Source organism: Anolis carolinensis, chromosome 3, assembly GCF_035594765.1.
Source record: "Anolis carolinensis isolate JA03-04 chromosome 3, rAnoCar3.1.pri, whole genome shotgun sequence".
In the NCBI taxonomy this organism is placed as follows: domain Eukaryota; kingdom Metazoa; phylum Chordata; class Lepidosauria; order Squamata; family Dactyloidae; genus Anolis; species Anolis carolinensis.
In genome coordinates, this window is record NC_085843.1 from 182506329 (window position 1) to 182527384 (window position 21056).

The 21056-nt window shown below is 39.0% G+C and overlaps 1 protein-coding gene across 2 annotated transcripts in view; it reads right to left on the reverse strand.

The window, feature by feature from the left end:
• Positions 1–21056, reverse strand: part of lrmda (leucine rich melanocyte differentiation associated) — a 973974-nt gene that overhangs the window by 166601 nt on the left and 786317 nt on the right. For both annotated transcript variants that reach the window (XM_062975874.1, XM_062975875.1), the window contains exon 6: positions 3206–3290. In XM_062975874.1, the coding sequence (XP_062831944.1) occupies positions 3206–3290 (85 nt within the window). The remainder of the gene's footprint in view (positions 1–3205; positions 3291–21056) is intronic.

A 21056-nucleotide genomic window follows, 5' to 3' on the forward strand; every position in this document is an offset into this window, starting at 1 on the left:
CTATTCACGTAAGATGCAATATGGCCAAATGTAAATTCCCGTCACTGGGGCTTGCAACTTTGAAAACTTGGCTGCCAAGTCTATTTCTAACAGAGTAAAAAATACCAAGGGACCTGCCAAATCTATCTTTATGATCAAATCACGCATGCATCTAAGTACTATCTTTACTGGATTCCTTTGAATTAGATACTCCAGAGTATTTGTCCTTATATTACAACCCCCTCCCCCAAAATGCTTGGAGCTCAAATTTCCCTCCACATTAAACTTTCCATGCAGAAGAAGATCTGCTCTGTATTCCAGTTATGGGGGAAATGAATTACCGTATATATACACAAGTATAAGCCGACCCGAATATAAGCCGAGGCACCTAATTTTACCACAAAAACTGAGGAAACTTATTGACTCGAGTATAAGACGAGGGTGGGAAATGCAGCAGCTACGGGTCAAATTCAAAAATAAAAATAGGTATTAATAAAATTGCATTATTTGAGGCATCAGTAGGTTAAATGTTTTTGAGACTAATTTTGACAAAATGATGACATTTTATTTACATATTGTGCCACAGCCACTAGGATGACCTTCGCAAAAATGTGGAAATTGGAGGAAACTCCGAAAAAAGATCTTTGGATACACAAGATAGAAGAAATTCAAAACATGGACAAACTTACGTTTCTTTTGAAAGTAACGAGAGGGGAACTTACTAGAAGGACAAATTGGAGTAAACTGGAAGAATATGTTAAGAAATGCTCTGTAACATGTTTTAATAGTTGTGTTTAATGGAAAAAGAAAGTTTGAATACAGTGTTATATAATAAGATAATTGCAGAATGGAAGTTATACTTCCCTTTAGATTGATGTTCCCTGTAATATGTTCTTCCCTATGATGTGAATCCCCTTTCCCTGTTCCCTACCCCTCTGTTTCCTTTTTCCTTTTATACCCTCACCTCCCCTTCCCGTTGTTATGTATATCTTTCCCTTGTCCTTATGTTTTTGCACCTATCCCCGTTTTTAAATGTGCACTGTATTTGAAAATTATAAATAATTTTTTTTAAAAAAATGTTTTTGAATATTTATATAAAACTGTAATTTAAGATAATAATAAGACTTTAATAAGATAAGACTGTCCAACTCTGAATACCTTTATACTCAAGTATAAGCCGACCTGAATAGAAGCCAGCCAGGACCCTCACTTGAGTATAAGCCAAGGGGAGCTTTTTCAGCCCTAAAAAGGGGCTGAAAAACTAGGCTTATTCTCGAGTATATACAGTATGTTTATATGGACAAAAGTGAAGACTTCAATGTAATGGAAAGCCATCTTGAGGGAAGCACACTCAGTCACAACACTGTATTCCTTCCAATGTCAGCTTAGACACTTACATTTCTTGAAGCTTTAGAATAATTGTATTGTTTTTTCCATCTAGTTCCATCTCAAATTTATTGCGGTGTTTTATCCATCTCAGATTTGGTTTATTGTTGTTTAATGTTTTGTGATGCTATGACTCTTTGAAGGAGTCACAGTTTATACATTCTTTAAAAGAAGGCAAATAAGTCCCAAGTCTGAATCTTGTCTCTTTCCAAGATCACCAGGTGAGCTCAAGCAAACCATAGTTTCAACCTCCATCCTTTGAAGGCTGGGATAATGGAACCGTGATTTGACTCATTGTAAATTAGTTTATATTGCTAAGTAGTGAGTTTTTCTCTCTCTGCTTTCTTGTATTAACCTGAGAATGGTGTTTTCTATGCCTTCATTCTCATTATCCTACATGTTGAGGCTTTCTACTGGACTTCTCTCTCAGTGTGCAAGGCATTCTATATTATACTTTAAGAAAACTTCACAACAACATTACAACATCAAATTTCACCTAAAGTATATTTTCATCAGCCTAGGTGTAAATTTTACAGCTCACAATTCACATTTTATTGAGTTGGATGCCAAAATGTTGAGTTGGCCCATCTTAGAATCTGATTCAAACTTTAGAGTAAAATTTCTTGTCAAGAACTATTGGAGAACTTGCAAGCTAAAGGGAAATCTGCAAGTTATTTTCTGCTTTTTCTCGTTGGGAGTTTCTGTGTTCCTCTATGAAAAAGGAATGAGGATACAGATACCAAGACCAAAATATTAAATATATTTCAAAACTATGCAAAAGAATACACAAACTGTAAGCTCAAGGGGATATTTAAACTGTTTATAATTGAAATGCTACCCAATTTTATCCCTTGCTCCAGGCAAATGCCATCCTCATTTCCATCCCATGAGTTCTAGGACTTCAGGAAATTTGATCATCCAAAATCTGGAAACTAAAAGTACATCATTGGTTCTCTCACAAATATTCTCACCTCTCATAAACCATGACTACTTTTTTCAGCTTGTGCACCCAATTAATTAATTAATTCATAAGATAGCCAACAGGAAAACTGACAAAGTGACTATTCTGTAAACAAATTATTTTTGTTCCATTAGTTTTCTGCTATAGATACCCTAGAAAATACTAATTTCCTCCTTGTGAAATACATATATTTGAAAGGATTCAATTATTGTAGATATCATTAGTTCCCTACTAGAAAATACTTTCCTCATTTTGAAATACATATAAGATATTTAAAATGATTCAATTACTGCAGATGTCATTTCTCATAATATTCTCACATGTTTTTCTGCAAATACTAATCTTTTCAAATTTTCATTTTTTTCTTCCAAAAACAAATGTAAGATCTTTCTCCTCCTGTTCCCTTAATTCTATGGTAAAAAAGGAATGGCAAAGATTAAGTGATATATAAATGTGTAGTGAAGCACAAACAAAGCAAAACAAAAACTACCTCTCCATAACTTTAACTATTAATCTCCAAAAGAAATACCTTTTAGTATTTCATATATCAGTATATTTCCAAAGTGCATTGAAATCATCAATGAAGTATGCAGTTGTCTACTTAGCAATATCTGGGTTGATTGCATTGTTGTTGAAGTTGCTAAGTGTTATTTAATAGATTCATTTGTTTTCCTAGTAGAGTATCTCTGGAGCCTGTTTAATATGTTTAAACTCTAATTTTGCCAAGTGTGCTGTTCTCATCAAGAGCTAAAAAGAGTGGTGAATTCTCTCCAGAGTGCCTGTAGAGCAGTAATGAACTCTAATGGTCATACAATAATGTTTATCGCCTTGCTGTCATTCATAACAATATGTTTTTCCATGTCTATGTCTTTTACTTACCCCTGTGGTTGGTGAGGTCCCTTGATCCAGATGGCAATGGTGTATAGCTCATCTGAGGAGAAATGGAGGCACCACCAGTTGAGACCTGCAAGACACATAAATTTGGATATTATACCCCGACAAGACATTCATACAGATGCCACAATGCGAGGCATACATTGAACTTCTTTGAGTTTCATAATGCTGACGCTACAAAGAAATTCTAATTAGATATGACAAAGCATAATTTCTAAAATGACCCATATGGTTATTAAATTTTCACCTCGTTCCTTTATTCCCCTGCCCAAAGACCTGGAATTTTCTCATTAGACATCTAGTATCTTCCTTTGGTTAGATATTCATTGCATCTCCCTCCCATCTCTTGACACTTCATATATAGTATTATGGTTCCATGATCCAAAAGTTGGTTTTAAATTGCTTTGTTTTAGGCCTCAATCCTAGCAGTAATAATTTTACACATTTCCCTATTGCTGTGTCTAGGCTAAGGACACATTTACTCTGACCAATTAGGTCAGATCAGTTTCATGGCTGGATCAGTCTCATGGTGGCCAAATGCTGTGCAATGCAGAGCTAATCCAGGGTAACTCAAGGCAAGGCCACCTTATTGTAGCTTTACACCACATTAACCAAAGCCAGATAATAGTTCAAGTTCTGATCCAGAATTGGGAAAATCCCTCAACTATGGGCTCATCTGAACAGTGGGCCAGCTCTGGAACAGAATTTACCTAAAGTAATTAAAACCTATTCCTCTGCTCCTTTCTGTTACTTCAATGAATCTCTGTGAGTCCAGCTGGGATTGGTTCACAAAGTCTGAAACCTGGACTATCCAGTGACTTCAAACCACAGTCACCCCTGCAATATACTATCACAGATTCTCTGTGCCTTTCCAGGACACAGACTATATTAAATAAGTCACCAAACTTATTTAAAACCAACTCAAAATGAACAATTTAGTCTCCTTGATCGCATCAACCTAGAATCAATCTTCCCTGTGCCTCATCAGAGCACAGAGATTTGAACTTCCCTCGTTTCCCTAAACCTGGAACCAGTCTATTCCCTGTGACTCTCCCGATCACAGACTGACATTTGAACTTCCCTGGTTCTAACCACCTCAGAACCACAGTCTATTCCCTGTGACTCTCCCGATCACAGACTGAACTCTCTTCAAAACATTCCCTCCTTTTTCATCCAGCTAGCTCCGCCCCTTTCTTCCTAGCTTTTAAATAGTTACATTTCTACAGAAGCAGCTACGTTTCTATGGCAACCTGCCTCTGAATGCTGAGCTGGCTACCATCCCCCACGCACTGGTAACTCTAATACTTACCCTTTTAAAACATATACACACAATTTAATATAACACCTGTAAATCAAAATTCATACTTCATTACACCTGTGCTCTGGTGTCCCAGGGACATGAGATGGCAGTTAACAGCCCCTCCCACTCTACATGTTTTGGCAGTCTCCACCTGTGACACAGATCTTACCTTTTGGTTGTCACCTGCAGTGATATTAGTTGGGGTGATGGGGTGATCTGGGAAGAGCGGTACAAGAGGAGTGGGATTCCTCTTCCTCTCCCTTGTTGTCCCAGATGACAGCAAATAGGTAGGATCTATGCCACAGCCGGAGACCACTGTGACACAGAGGGAGGGACGGGATGGTAAGGGTGGTTGTCCTGTGACAATGAACTGTGCTCTGTGCAACTGGGCAGTGGGGACTTCCTCCTGCCTTTACAGTGGTTGAGAAGTGCATGTGTGACCCATTCCGAAACTGATCCAGGATCAGCTCCAATTTATTTGGTCAGTGTAAATGCTGATGTGATTGAATGTATCCACTACACACACAAAATCTTTTAAAATGGTTATAGTCTGTCTTTATTGCTTGCTTACTGTCCTGCTTGTTTTGTTTTGTATAGTTCATTGCAATTTCACCTTTATTTATTGCACTTTTATACCACTTTTCTCACTCCTGGAGGGGCTCAAAGCAAAGCACATCAAGTAAAAGGCAAAAATTTAATATCTCACACAAAATAAAATAAAATAGTACATTTCAAGTTTTAAACAATGGCATATAACAAAAATTAAACCATTAAAACTATAAAACTTCAGTCAAAGACCTAAAAGCATATTAGTCATTTAGACATTGCGCTGATCCTAAGGTTGTCATCTATCTGCTTCGATGTTGCTATCACTCACCAAATGCTTGTTTGTATAACCAATTTTGAAGTTGTTTTATAAACATCAGGAGGGAGGGGGCTGATCTAATCACGGTGGGAGAAAGTTCCACAACCGAGGAGCCACCACTGAGAAGGCCCTGTCTCTCATCCCCACCAGTCACACCTGCGATGGTGGTGGGACCAGGATCTCCCCAGCTGATCTTAGTGCTCTAACTAACTCTAACCTTGAAGGCATTTAGAAGCAGAACTTTGAATACATTGTCTCTCTTTCACCCTTTCCCTACCACCAGAATTAGAGCTAAGTGGAGCTGCAATAGTATAGCTAGAATACTGGTAATCAGTTTTGAAGAACAGCATATTACATGATTCAATCTGGTATAGCTTACCGTACATAACGTATTAGACCCTTGTTCCACACAAAGCACACCTTTCCTAGCTGCAGGGCTGACTACTGGATGTGCTTCTCACTGCCTTGATAGAAAAGAGTAACTAACTATTCTCAAAATATATAGTGCATAGGTAAAGGTAAAGGTTTCCCCTGACGTTAAGTCCAGTCATGTCTGACTCTTGGGGTTGATGCTCATCTCCATTTCTAAGCCGAAGAGCCGGCGTTGTCCGTAGACACCTCCAAAGTCATGTGGCCGGCATGACTGCATGGAGCGCCGTTACCTTCCCACCAGAGCAGTACCTATTGATCTACTCAAATTTGCATGTTTTCGAACTGCTAGGTTGGCAGGAGCTGTAGCTAACAGCGGCCGCTCAAGCCGCTCCCGGGATTTGAACCTGAGACCTTTCGGTCTCCAGCTCAGTGCTTTAATGCACTTCGCCACCAGGGCTCCTAATATAGTGCATGCTGTATACTAAATAAAATAAATTATAAGGACAGTATCATTTTCAAAATAATTTTCAAAATAATAAGTCTGTGACAAAACTTAATTAACCATCCTCTTAAAACTGAAATAAAAATGAGTCCTGCAATAATAACAATTTCCAATTACATTTTTTTAAATTCAGACATATAAAATGATTTTCCACTGACAAAAGAGAAATTTTAAACCTTACAGTGCAGTATTTATTAAAAAGCATTGTTACGAGTAATATCTTGATATTATCAACATTCATTTCTAAGGCTTTGAATGGGTGTTGTTAGTGAATCTGTATTACACACACACATACACATCTTTAAAATGAGTTTTAACAACTGCTATAGCAATGCTTTCAGCCGGCAGCAACTAGGTAAGTGTTAACCCAGCAAAACAACTCACAGGAAGATAATTGCTCCTATTGATCATTAAAACTATTGTTACTTATGGAGAGAAAGCATACATTTCAAACATGACTAAGATGAAGAACTGATTCAACACAACAGCACCTTTTGCTTATTCTATTCATTCATGATTAAAAATAGGTGTCTCAGCAGTTAGGCTATCCTGCCAAGAAAACCAGGAATGTGAGCAAGAGTCTATATTTTGGTATTTCATCTGGCAATATATGGCGTGTACAAATATATCAACGTACAATAGCTCTCCAAAAACAAAACAACAGGACATATGGCAAATCGGATATAGCAGGGATATTCCAAGGGACAATTAGAGCACATAACAACTTTGATTTTTTCCAACATTAGGTGTATCAAAAATACTTCACTCATCCTGGTTTGGGGACTGTCTAGAAGCCAAGTCAGCTCTTTTCATAGTGAATCTAAAATGGTATGTAAAGCACACCATTGCATCCACTACAGTATATTTTGACTTTGTCTGCAAACCCAGGGTAGTATGTTTAAGCTTTTGTCACTTATTTAAAGAATGACCTAGCGCCCCCACCATCTCCCAAGTTTTTCCAACAGATCAAAAAAGATGATGCAGCTCCATTTTAGACCTTTCAGATATTTTCTGTCTGCTCAAGGGCTCTTAGCTGAAACCCTGATAATAGCAAAGATTTCTCTTCAGTACTTTTAATCTCAATTTAGGCTGTTGACAGTTTGATGATAGCTTTTCTTAAAATTACTGGAAGGAAACTCTGCCTTTTCAGCAAATACCACTGACAGATCAAAATTCAAGAACTTCTAAAAAGGATACTGGAGTGAAGGGACAATTTAGCTTTATTTTCCATGTTAGAAAAGCAAGAAGAGAGGGGCTTCTTACAGGTCTTTTGCTGCTTTTCTGTAGATAATTCCCTGTCAAGGATACAAGAGCCTCATTATCTCCCCACTAAGTGTTCAGTTACAAATGCTCGCTAATTCCACATTAAGAGCCTTCTTCAAAACTGATGCGACTGAAAAGAGAAACAGAGTAAGTGTAGTCTGTGCCAAAAAAAGCAATACTGTTTCTTCATTTTTAAATATTGAATGATTCTGTGCCCTTACTAATTTTTCAAATATGTATTCTAAAGAGGAATTATAATTCTTTAAGATTTGCCACAATATTTTGATACTGAAAGGATTGACACGTGACAGCTCATGTCTACAGAGCTGTTCTGACAGCCACCGATCAAGTTTCAGTTACACTGTAGAAATGACCTTGAATGGATCTTGATGACAGATAGAAGCAGGGAGGGAGACATATGTTGGAGGGATTGCAAACAAATTAAAAGACATCCCTTATATCTGAAAGAAAACTGACAAATGGTAGTAGTTATTGCCCTCCGCTCCTTCCAAACACAATCCAGAACAAATGGATTATTTCCTCAAATGCATTCTAATGTATTCCCAGTTAGTTTATGATCCCTCGCTGCCACTTCTGTGCCACCTCCAATGAATAACATGAAGACGGGAGGGCAAAGAAGGTCTGGCTCTTGAAGATGAAAGTCTAACTGCCGCACTGAGGCTTTGACTTCTTTCTGCTGTGGATAAGATTGGTTATCTATCTCAAAGCAAAATATGAACTCATGAAGTGGCAGGTGAAACCCTGGACAGGGCTCCCGTGTCTTTAGTAGTTTCAAAACCTGGAGGAGTATAAAGATCTGCCATGTAAAACAATGCAACATCTCTCTCTTTCTCGCATCCACCTTTTAATAGCTCTCTTTCCTCCATTGCAACCATTTGCTGCCTAGTGAAGAACATCTCTGTGTGTATGCAGATATGCATGTAGCTATGTTTCTATAGCTGGATGCATAGCACCAATCCATCCTTCTGTGCTGCATATCCAGTTATAAGGACATAGCTGGATATTTCTCCACTCCCCCTTTCAGCTCTCTTGTTGTGGCTGTTGTGTGTCTTCAAGTCATTTCTGACTTATGGCGACTTTAAAAACAAATTCTTACTGTTATTTTAAAGCTAATTGTATTGTTTTAATCTATTTCTGTAAACTGCTCCGAGCCAAACTGGGAGTAGCGGTATACAAGTCTAATATATTATATATATAAAAGAGTGATGGCATCACGGCAGCGGACAAAACAACAAAAGTAAACACCCCACAACCTCGAAAATTGACAGCACAACCACTCATCCATGCCTCTAAGTTGATACAACAAAAAGAAATGAAAAATAAAGTCCTAATTAGAAGGAGAGGAATAATTGTTTTTATCCAATTGCTGCCAGTTAGAAGGCTAAGCTCCGCTCACTTGGTCTCCTAAGCAACCCACTCAGCCCAGGGGACCCTTTACCTTAACTACCACCAATTCCTCAATACTTTATTTCCCATACCACCATACTTCGCCACAGCAACGCGTGGCCGGGCACAGCTAGTAAATAAATAAATAAATAAATAAATAAATAAATAAATCTGTCATGGGGGTTTCTTAGCAAAGTTGTCTCAAAGAAGGTTTGCCTTTCTCTAGGGAGGAAGGAGTGTGACTTGCCCAATGTCATCCAGGGGGGTTACACAGCCAAGTGGAGATTTAAACCATAAGCCTAGTCCAACTCCCAAACCATTACACCTCACTGGCTAGTAATTGGCCCTGTTGTGTGTGGGGAACTGGTGGCTGCAGCAAGTGGACAATATGGGAGAAAATATTACAGAATTCTATCTGGCAGATTTTTACACTGTGCCAAGGTCTGTGAACTATTAAAGATACCAGAATGCTGTCCCATATCCAACATATAAAATACCAGAAAGCATTCAGGATTATACCAAGAGCTCTTCCACTCCACTACCATATATATAATTTTTAAAATGTTAAATTGGAGCAGGCTAAGGTCATTCTGGGTGTTGTGTGGCTGTGCTGTATGGCTGTGTTCTAGCAGCATTTTTTCCTGATGTTTCGCCTACATCTGTGGCTGGCATCTTCAGAAGAGATGGTGGTAAAGCAAGTGAAGTATATATACCATGGAATGGCCAGGGTGGGATACTCTATTTGACGGTCACCTAAGCAGCTTGTGGCAGATCAACAATAATTTCTGATGATCACTTTTTAACAACAACAAATGAAAAAGCTCTTTCAGACTGAATTAAGTTGGCATAATGAACAGTGGTAGAACAGAGAGACCTGGAGTGAGTCTGTGAGTAAAGGAACTGTGCATTCACCCTAGATCAACCCCAGAGTTGATTTAAACATTCAGGAAAATTTTATAAGTGACAAGGATGTTATTTTTAAAACAAAAGTAAAAACAATTCGGAGGTCTGAAGCACATACAAACATGACTGAACACACAATGCAGAGTGATTAAGAACAACATTTATTGAATTGCATATGCCCACAGAGATGGGAATAGCTAATGACCACTGGTGTGCATGACACACTCTTCAGCACTGCTTTCTTATTGGAATGTTTTGCATCCCTTGACGTTTTCAGTAATTTTACTTGAAGAGTACTGTTGTGACCAGGGCTTTGAAGACTAGAATCATAGAATAATAGAGTTGGAAGAGACCTCATGGGCCATCCAGTCCAACCCCCACCCAGAAGCAGGAAAACCTCATTCAAAGCACCCCCAACAGATGGCCATCCAGCCTCTGCTTAAAAGCCTCCAAAGAAGGAGCCTCCACCACAGTCTGGGGCAGAGAGTTCCACTGCCGAACAGCCCTCACAGTGAGGAAGTTCTTCCTGATGTTCAGGTGGAATCTCCTTTTCTGTAGTTTGAAGCCATTGTTCCGCGTCCTAGTCTGCAGGGCAGCAGAAAACAAGCTTGACTTCCCCTCACATATTTTATACATGGCTGTCATGTCTCCTCTCATCCTTCTCTTTTGCAGGCTAAACATGCCCAGCTCTTTAAGCCGCTCCTCATAGGGCTTGTTCTCCAGACCCTTGATCATTTTAGTCGCCCTCCTCTGGACACATTCCAGCTTGTCAACATCTCCCTTCAATTGCGGTGCTCAGCATTGGACACAGTATTCCAGGTGTGGTCTGACCAAGGCAGAATAGAAGGAAAGCATGATTTCCCTGGATCTAGACACTATTCTTCTATTGATGCAGGCTAAGATCCCATTGGCTTTTTTAGCTGCTCACATTGTTGGCTCATGTTTAACTTGTTATCCACGAGGACTCCAAGGTCTTTTTCACACGTCCTGCTGTCTAGCCAGGCGTCCCCCATTCTGTATCTTTGCATTCCATTTTTTCTGCCGAAGTGAAGTATCTTGCATTTGTCCCTGTTGAACTTCATTTTGTTAGTTTCGGCCCATCTCTCTAGTCTGTTAATATCGTTTTGAATTCTGCTCCTATCTTCTGGAGTGTTAGCTATCTCTCCCAATATGGTGTTGTCTGCAAACTTGATGATTGTGCCTTCTAACCCTTCGTCTAAATCGTTAATAAAGATGTTGAACAGAACTGGGCCCAGGACGGAACCCTGTAGCACTCCACTTGTCACTTCTTTCCAAGATGAAGACAACGCATTGGTGAGCACCCTTTGGGTTCGTTCACTTAGCCAATTACAGATCCACCTAACTGTGGTTTTGTCTAGTCCACATTTTACTAGTTTGTTTGCCAGACTATTCACAACATTTCTCATTCTTGACATATTGAGACATCTTTCTTTAGAGTGCATACCTTCAGCATGGGAACAAGACAAGGATCACTTTGGGAGAATCCGGGTTCATGTAATTTCATGTAATTAACATGCTGTTGGTGCAAAACTGGTACCTTTTCTCTTTGTAAAGCAAAGCATATGCACACAAATGCATACCAGGCACATGTGTCAGAGCCATGTTTCCTTCCCCTCCTTCTCTTACTTTCATTCATTATAAAATAACACTGTTTGCAAAGTTCATCATTTCACAGAAACTTACACTAGGCAAAATGTCACATCAAGTGTTTTGTCTTAGTAAACCTAAATGGAGGGAAAAGGAGGAGACACTTCAGTTGCAGTCCTATAATGCAGTTCTACTCTAGATATAACAAGCAAATTAAATTCTTGCCTTAAACAAATAGTCTCTCAAATGGCTACTTTTTTCAACAAGCCTGCAATATCGGAAATGGAAATGCCCTTTAAAATTGTAGTGATCGTTTTATTTTCACTTCACCATTGGCAATTGTGTATGAAAAGTTAGCTTCTGTCAAACCATTTGTCTTGCTTTATAGGATACAATGTTTCTGTATTCCAAGGAGACCTGTTAATGTAGGTATCTTTACATGTGCCACAGTTAGTCGTTCCGCTGTAGCAGTGTTCCCCTACCTTTGACTCTTTAAATATTTATCTAGGATATGTGAGAAATGGTGCTCATTTCTATGGTGCACTATAAATTCTTCACACATGCACACACATCAATAACTATAATAGTCACTAATATATTGCACCTGACAAAATTTTACAACACAGGAAGAAGAGCTGTAAGTCAACATCCCTTCTGAAAAGGATTCAGAGCATGCAAAGAGCACTTAGAGAAAGGACACTGGAAATTATCAGTCACTCACACAGAAACCATCCTCATTTTCAAGGCATATATTAACCATTGCATACTTTTAATTAAAGCCACTGTAATGGGATGGATACTGTCTGACTTCTGCTCAGGAACCTTTCAACCCAATCTGCTAGTAGCACTTAGTCAGAAGTTCTGGTTTTTGAACTGGGACCAGAACTCCCATTTCAGGGATCTGTGTATCCCCTCCAAGTTTTAGTTCAAACTTCAAAAGACTGATTCCAGGTGATAATACTCACTTCCCCCCTCCCTGCCCAATCCATCCCCAGATAGATTCAGTGCATTGGATAGTTTCTTGAAAGAATGAACTTAACTACAGAATAAGTAAAGGTAAAGATTTCCCCTTGACATTAAGTCTAGCCGAGTCCGACTCTGGGAGTTGGTGCTCATCTCCATGAAAATGCCTGGAAAAAATAAGACAGACAAACAACAGCAAACACTAAGGCAACCGTAAGTGTGCTGTGGACCTCCATGAACATGAGTTTGTTACCCCTGATTTTACACTGTCAGCTGAATGCAGTTTGACTCTACTTAAGCTACCATAGCTCAATGTTTGTGATGACTCATGGGCCTTGTAGTCCTGTTCCTAGTACTATTGTGACAGACGAAGAGGAAAACATAGGATTTTTGCCAGTTCAGCCAGAGCCGGAGTCTCCTCAGTCTCCTCACCTGCAGGATGTTGATGTTTGTCCTCAAGAATCCAGCCAAACAAGCCTTGGGCAGAATTCTCCCCCGTTTTCCAGAAAGGACAATTATAATAGAGATAGAGGGGCGAGAGAGGCTAATCGCCGGTCTCTCAAAATCGCTGCCAGACAATTAGCTGATTAAGCCTGTTTCCCTTGGTAAATTCTAAGGAGTCATGCATCTGGACACAGTTTGGGTTTCACTTCTTGTTCTCCAGGGAAAGTGTTCCTTGGCGGGAAAACAAGATCCTATATAGGTGTTTTGCCGCAAGGGGAACCTTGCGGAGTCAATTCGTCAGCTCGAGGAGTGAGATCGTGTGTGGACTCCAGTTCCTTGTTTCCCGGATCAAGTTCAAGCCTGCCTTGTTTCGCGTTTGCCACGGACCTTGTTCTTGCTTCTTGTTTTGCCTCGTATCAAGTCTTGTTTGCCAAGAATCCAGTTTGTTCTCTAGCCTTGTTGTCAAGCTTCCATGGACTAAAAGACCTTGTCATCTCCCCACACTATTGCTTGGCAAAGTGTGTGTTTCGGTTAATGGATTATAACTTTGGACTCTAATATCTCATATTGGACATTATTTTCCTGGACTAAATTTGACCTTTCCTGAAAGGTCTACTTCTGAACTATATTCTTCACTTGTTTTTATTGACTTTATATATTCCTAAAATAAAGATATTAGATAGAATCTGGCCTCTGCGCATGGTTATTGGTGTTCTGTAGTCTGGGTCCTGACAATGTTAACCATGGTAGTTAAATGTTAGCCATTTTAAAGTCATTTTAATGTAACTGTATCTTAATTACTTTTAGGGTATATGTTGCAATGTTTTACTTATCATTTAGTTTACTATTTCTTATTTTATTATTTTCATCTCAATGCTTAATTTTTTTGTTGTAAGTTTCCTAGGTCATGTAGCCAGCATGACTGCATGGAGTGCCGTTACCTTCCTGCTGAAGTGGTACCTATTGATCTGCTCACATTTGCATGTTTTTGAACTGCTAGGTTGGCAGAAGCTGGGGCTAACAATTGGAGCTCAGTCCATCCTACGGATTCGAACCACCGACCTTCTGGTCAGCAAGTTCTGCAGCTTAGCGGTTTAGCCCGTTGCGCCATTGCGGTTCCTAACTAAATATTGGATAATAATATTGGGCAAGCTATAAAAGGAAGACGGAGGTTCAGAATGTATAAAAATGTTATTCCTCAAATCTGCATCACCAGCTGCAACAGAAATGTGTACACAAAGCTGAGCAATCTGCCACTGAATAGACACAGAATAGACTTGAGGTGAATAAAGACTGTGTATATCAGCTGAATGGATAGGCAGACTAATACAAATTCTAGATTTTTTTCTTCCATCTTTATTTAAGATAACAGGCTTACAACAAGCCCCCAGGCCCCATCTACACTGCCATACAATCCAGTTTCAGAATGCAGATTAACTGCTTTGAGTTGAATTGTATGGCAGTGTAGACTCATATAATCCAATTCAATGCAGATCAATCTGTATTATATGAGTCTACACCCCTGGTTACCAATGTGCGGCATGTTACCCGCAGGGGGTCAATTTGAGAATGACAGTTTATTTTTTTTAACAGTTTTTAAACAGTTTTTAACAGTTTATTTTTTGCATTTCTTATGGTTCTAGGGGCCTCCTATATTGTGATATATATAAAATTAAGAGAGAAGAGTGGTGAGGGCACAGCGTTAACTAGAGAGTATATGGCGAATTGCATTAAAGCACTGAGCTGGAGACCGAAAGGTCCCAGGTTCAATTCCCGGGAGCGGCTGCTGTTAGCTCCAGCTCCTGCCAACCTAGCAGTTCAAAAACATGCCAATGTGAGTACCACTCCGGCAGGAAGGTAACAGCGCTCCATGCAGTCATGCCGGCCACATGCATGACTGTGGACAACGCTGGCTCTTCGGCTTAGAAATTGAGATGAGCACCAACCCCCAGAATCAGACATGACTGGATTTAACATCAGGGGAAAACCTTTACCTTTTTATATGAACACAGAAACAGCAGGCCACTTTCATTTCAAACAGCTCACTTCTCTCAATGCTATTTTCACATTGCAAACTATATAAAATTTGGACAAGTAGTTACTTCTAGTTACTTCATAAGGCTGTGACACATGGCATCTTTGTCAATGTGGTTGTGAATTTGCTTTGGGTTTTAGTCCAAAATGAGAAGGAACTATCCAAGGAGCTGTATGCTGTCACCAGAACAAATTCCCCATTCCACTGACATGGAATCTACTAGTTTCCACTGATGACATGGAAACAAGATAATCCTAAACTGGCCTTGATCTCTTCTTGAGAATTTCAGATAAGATCTTTATATTAAAATAAATTAATCAAAATACTATTTTGTCCTTTCCTACTAGCAACAGCACAAGCACGGAGGTATATTGTGGTCTTCTTTTGCCCTATTTGAAGAGCTTTAAAGATCTTCTATTAGTCAGTATTTGGGAAGTTTCATGATGTGTTTTAAAGAGTTATCTGCTGATATTAATTTCAATGCTGGTTTATTTTTTAAAAAAACTTTTTAATAATCTAGAATTTTATTATACTGTTGCTGACACTGAGATTCTTGTGAGAGTAGATGATCTGAAAGGTAGGTTTCAAAATTCTATCAAATAAAGAAGCACACCTAAGAGATCAAGACAATAAGGATAGCTGGCCTATTTAGAAAAGAGACACAAGAGCACAGACTAGTTCCAATATAAACATTTGTCTAGAAGCTAAAATATTGTGATTCAGATAAACAAGTATCCTACAAGACAAGAGTTTCACAATGCATTCAAACTTGCATGCCTCCTGCTGTGCATTTATGTCATATTTGCTCATTTTTAATGTGAATACTTTGTGTGAGGGCCCCAAATTGGAAAGTCTTCTGTCTAGTTTTAGCAGCATGTAGTTTTTCTATTATTAATGAAAAGCAAAGAGATTCTAGCCTTTATCGCTTTGGAATAAAATAATCAGTGCTGAACATTTGCATACTATAGGCTGGATCTAGATTTGGGCATGCTTGGCATATACCTATTGAAACCAATGGAAGATTTTAATTGTGAATAGTTCGTGGTCGTTGATATTAATGGGTCTATTCTAAATATTATAAACTCCAGATCTAATGCAATATTAATACACACTTATTACACTGTTGTAAAACAATATCTGTAAATATTTATATTTCTCTCATTTATATACCTTCCACACATGTAAAAAAGAAAAGTACCAGTTTTCTATGAATATATTCTGTAATCATTGTTCAAAAATATATCCATAATATATATCTATAAATATAATAAGTGAAAATATGCTTCTGTCTGTCTGTCTGTCTGTCTGTCTGTCTGTCTGTCTGTCTATCTATCTATCTATCTATCTATCTATCTATCTATCTATGTTTGCATGTACTTTCCAATATGGCTTCCAAATCCAGAGAGCACTGTGACTTCCATCGATAACAGATCTGGATGAAACGTGGTATACAACCCACCCACCCCCGGCCCCTTGACAACAGAAAATACTGGAGGAGTTTGGAAGGAATGGATCTGAGATTATGGGAGTTACAGCCCATCAACATCCAGAGACCATTGTGACTCTCGCTGACAACACATCTGGGTCAAACTTAGCACACTGACCACCCTCTCCCCAATAATAACAGAAAATACTGGATGAGTTTTTTTGGGGGGTGGACCTGAAATGATGGGACGTGAAATGATACAGAGAGCTGTGTCAACCCCACTGACAATGGATCTGGACCAAACTTGGCACATATTCCCATCATGACTAAGCAATATACCTGTAATATACCTCTTATCTCCCTCCTCCTCCTCCTCCTCCTCCTCCTCCTCCTCCTCCTCCTCCCCCTCCTCCTCCATTAATACATCACTAATACACCCTAAGGAGCCATGGTGGCGGTGTTAAAGCACTGAGCTGCTGAACTTGCAGACTGAAAGGTCCCAGGTTCAAACCCCGAGAGCGGCGTGAGTGGCCACTGTTAGCTCCAGCTTCTGCCAACCTAGCAGTTCAAAAACATGCAAATGTGAGTAGATCAATAGGTACTGCTCTGGCGGGAAGATAACGGTGTTCCATGCAGTCTTGCCAGCCACATGACCTTGGAGGTGTCTACGGACAATGCCGGCTCTTTTGCTGGAGAAGTGCAGGTTTGAAAAAGCAACCATTAGTCTGTGCCCTTCTGAGGTACAGTTAAGACTGATTCTCAGTTGGAGGATCAGGGAGACTCAGGTGCTTATTTGAGTCAGTTTAAAATAAGTTTGGTGACTTATTTTAAGGTAGTCTGTTTCCAGATAAGGAACAGATAGTCTGTGACTGAAATTCACAGGGTGACTGCAGTTAAAGCAGTAGAGAAAGAAGTGGAATTTTAAAGTTTGAAACATCTTAATACAGCTTTGCAACTGTTATTCAAAGTACCTCTAAAAAGTAGTTATTGTAACCATTAAGCTTGTGCCTCAATAAACGTGTTATTGTTCTTTTTAACATCTCAGATTCTGTCATCTATTTTACCATCAAAAGCAAACCAGAAAGAAGAAAAATAAAAATTAAAAAGTCTCCTCTCTAAGTAGCTAGTGGCTACATCTTCCAATAGTGGTGGCAAGAGCTGATAATCCCCTTAACATCTGGTGGCCGCATTATAAACATCTTTACCTCTGGTGGCAGCGTTTAAAATAAAAACATCTTTAATAAGTGGTGGCAGCGATAATATAAAATATAATTAATTAATAGAAACTCCTCCACATCTCCGCAATTGGTGTCAGAGGTGGGATTTTAAAAAAAGATTTCTCCCCCTTCCTGGCATCTTTGCAGACCTCATCATGAAGGTCCATGGATTTGTCCCATATTGCGGCAAATCCATGGACTCCCGACAGGGTGTGTGGAGAAGCCATCGCTCCATGCCCTGCATTGCACAAATTAGCTTACTCCTCACCCCATGCGGAGAAGCATCACTGCCTGGCTCACCCCATTGCTGGGAAGGCTCCTGTGTTGCCATCACAGCAGCGTGTGCCACTTTCTCTCCCTTTTTGGAATGGAGCCTGGCTGGAAGTACCTGTGCATTGTCTAATGGGCTCCATGCTGAAAATGGGGGGAAAGCAGCGTACAACGGGCAAATCGGTCTGTGTGATGAGGTGGTTAGACTGTAGATCTTGCTGCTGGGTCTTGCTGAGGTGGCCAGAGGGGGAAAAAAGACAGGGTTTTTGTCCCTTTACTGTTTGTGTAGTAGAGGGAATTTTCAATAGGTGCTGCTTGTGTGACAAACTATGCCTCTTCTTTATAACCATTAAAAGAACAGAACCCCTTTCACCTGGCAACTTTAGATCTTGTTCACATTGGAAAAAATATGTGACTGGTAAAGAAAGGTCCACGGTGTTCTTATAACAAATATATTTAGTTCTAGATAGAACTGTGACAGCGCAAGTTCTGTTCATTGCATATATATATATATATATATATATCTGCCTGCCTGCCAGCTGAGGATCACACTTCCTGTATTTGACAAAATGGGCTGTATTCACAAAAGCATATCTCACAATAAATTTGTTAGGTTTTAAAGTACCACAGGACTCTTGGCTGCTTTTGCTGCAAAAGGCTAACATGGCTAACCAGCTGAAGAGCTATGATATAAATATTATACGGTTGACAATTTTATTTATCAGCTTGCAAGAAAAAGGAAGAAGGACTTCTGCTTCTTGAGGAAGGTACATCGATCTTGTCTTCTGCCAAGCTACTGCAAACTAGGTTTCAAGTAAGAGGAAGGTCAGAGCTCCAATGTGATTTATAACAAGTGACTGTTATGTTTCAAAGGATCCAACAGGTGGCATGCCTTCACTATCCAGTCCACTTTTAAGACTTGGTTTGCTAATAGCCCCAGGAGTTTATTTTTCATTCTAAACACTGTAATGGCTCTGTCCACTTTGGGGTGCAGTGTAGGGGGAAGAATCTGTTGATGGTAGACGAGCATAAATTAGTCATAAAGCCCCATATTAATTAGGAAGAAATACCAGCTGCGTGGCATTATCTCACAAGTGGCCCAAACTTTACTAGCTTAATGAGATGACCTGGTAACCCCAGATAAAACAGCAACATTTCTAAAAAGTGGGTTTTTCAGAGATATGACAAAAGCAGCAAAGAACAGACAAGAATTTCATTCTGGATGGAGGGGTGGGGGAGTCTTACATTTCACTTTGTCATCCACATGTATGCTCAAGATGCACCCTAAAGTGACCTTAATGTTGCTATCTGCTGACTCTTGCTCAATTTATTATAATGAAATGTGTGAAAACAAATGGAAACAATATTAATCTTAGTGAGACAATCAACAATGGGAAGATTAATCTCTGGTTTGTCCTGGTAAATCATTAGCAAGTATGTTGTAAAGGAGTTTTCTGTTGTTACCATGAAAGCTTTATCAGTCCAAGAGACAATACTGAGAATGTTCTAAAACAGCCTTAAAAATTCTTTAGCTCCTGCTACAGTAGAGTCTCACTTATCCAACATAAACGGGCCAGCAGAATGTTGGATAAGCGAATATGTTGGATAATAAGGATGGATTAAGGAAAAGCCTATTAAACATCAAATTAGGTTATGTGTTTACAAATTAAGCATCAAAACATCATATTATACAACAAATTTGATAGAAAAAGTAGTTCAATACACAGTAATGCTATGTAGTAATTACTGTATTTACGAATTTAGCACCAAAATAATCACGATGTATTGAAAACATTGACTACAAAAATGTGTTGGATAATCCAGAACATTGGATAAGCGAGTGTTGGATAAGTGAGACTCTGCTGTACATCTTTTTCTGACTCTGGGGCATTCTACATGAATTGCCTTAAAACTCCTATCATTCCTAGCCATCATGCCCATATATCTTTCAGTTAGTAAAGTTAGTAAAATATGTTCTATTTTACGGTCCAAGAAAAACCAAAACTTGCAGCAGGGTGCATTAAGGCAACATAGGGCTCTTCTACACTGCAGAAAATGCACATGGAACCAGATTTTAAACCTTTGGTTCTGGTTTCATTTGCTGCCCACTCCAGGGCCCAAAACTTCACCTTTTTGGCAAGGGGATGGCCAAACATCCACCCGTGCTGAACCACTGTGGACATTTTTAATTTCCTTTCTCTTACCTGTTTTCTCTTGCTTTGTTTTTCTTTCTTCCCTTCTTTCTCTTTCTTTCTTTTCCTTTCCTTTCATTCTCTCTCCTCACACCTTTTCACCTTTCTTTACCTTTCCTTCCTTTTTCTTTATTCTCTCTACCCCATTATTTCCCCCTTCCTTCCTTTCTTTTTCTTGATTCTCTTCATGCTCATGAGGCTTTATAACTCTGCTCCAATTGATGAGTTTCCACCTGCCACCTGTGTTCCAGAAAAATAGACCTAGAATGACAGGTTGCCTAAATACTCTCAAAGAAAGTAAGCACTATAAAGAGGCATTTCCCAGATGTTTGATGATAATAGGGAAGATCACATATTGATGAGAGGGACTTTATTTTTACTTCCTCTCCCATATATGCTTATAAACAGATAGGTATTTGTAAATATAAAGCAATGAGAAAATAAAGAAGTTGCAAACTTTGTTTCATATGCTACAAGAAAATGCCTTCTACTGATATTCAACTACCATTTGTCACAGCTTCTCACAAGCATACTGATATTTTATTACATTGAAGGCTTAATAGAATGTGAATTATTTGTATGTTTTATTTTCTGAATTATAATAATAATAATAACTTTATTTTTATACCCCACCTCTATCTCCCCAAAGGGGACTCAGGGCTCAATTCCCTATGCATAGAAGCAAAACTTACTGCTAAATGCAAATTCCATGTCCAAGCAGGATATATCTTACATAACTGTCACATCCACCCCATTTGTAGGGACCAGTGGTTAAGAAAAACACAGAGTAGGCCTGTTATGCTTGGAGCCCAACTGTGGTTCCTCTTAGCAAATCCCTTTTCAACCAAAGTTGTTTAAAAATAATAATATAAAAATACCAAGTCTTAAATGATCTCTAAACCAAATGAAATAGCATTGCTTTTTCTATGCACTCTTGTAAAATCTAAATGCTAGAATAAACTAAACATTTCTAGGTTATTTATTTCAGGATTTAAAGAAAATTACAGTTCAACATTTCAGACATTCTTTGGTTTAATGAATAGCACTATTGTTTTGCTTGTAATCAACA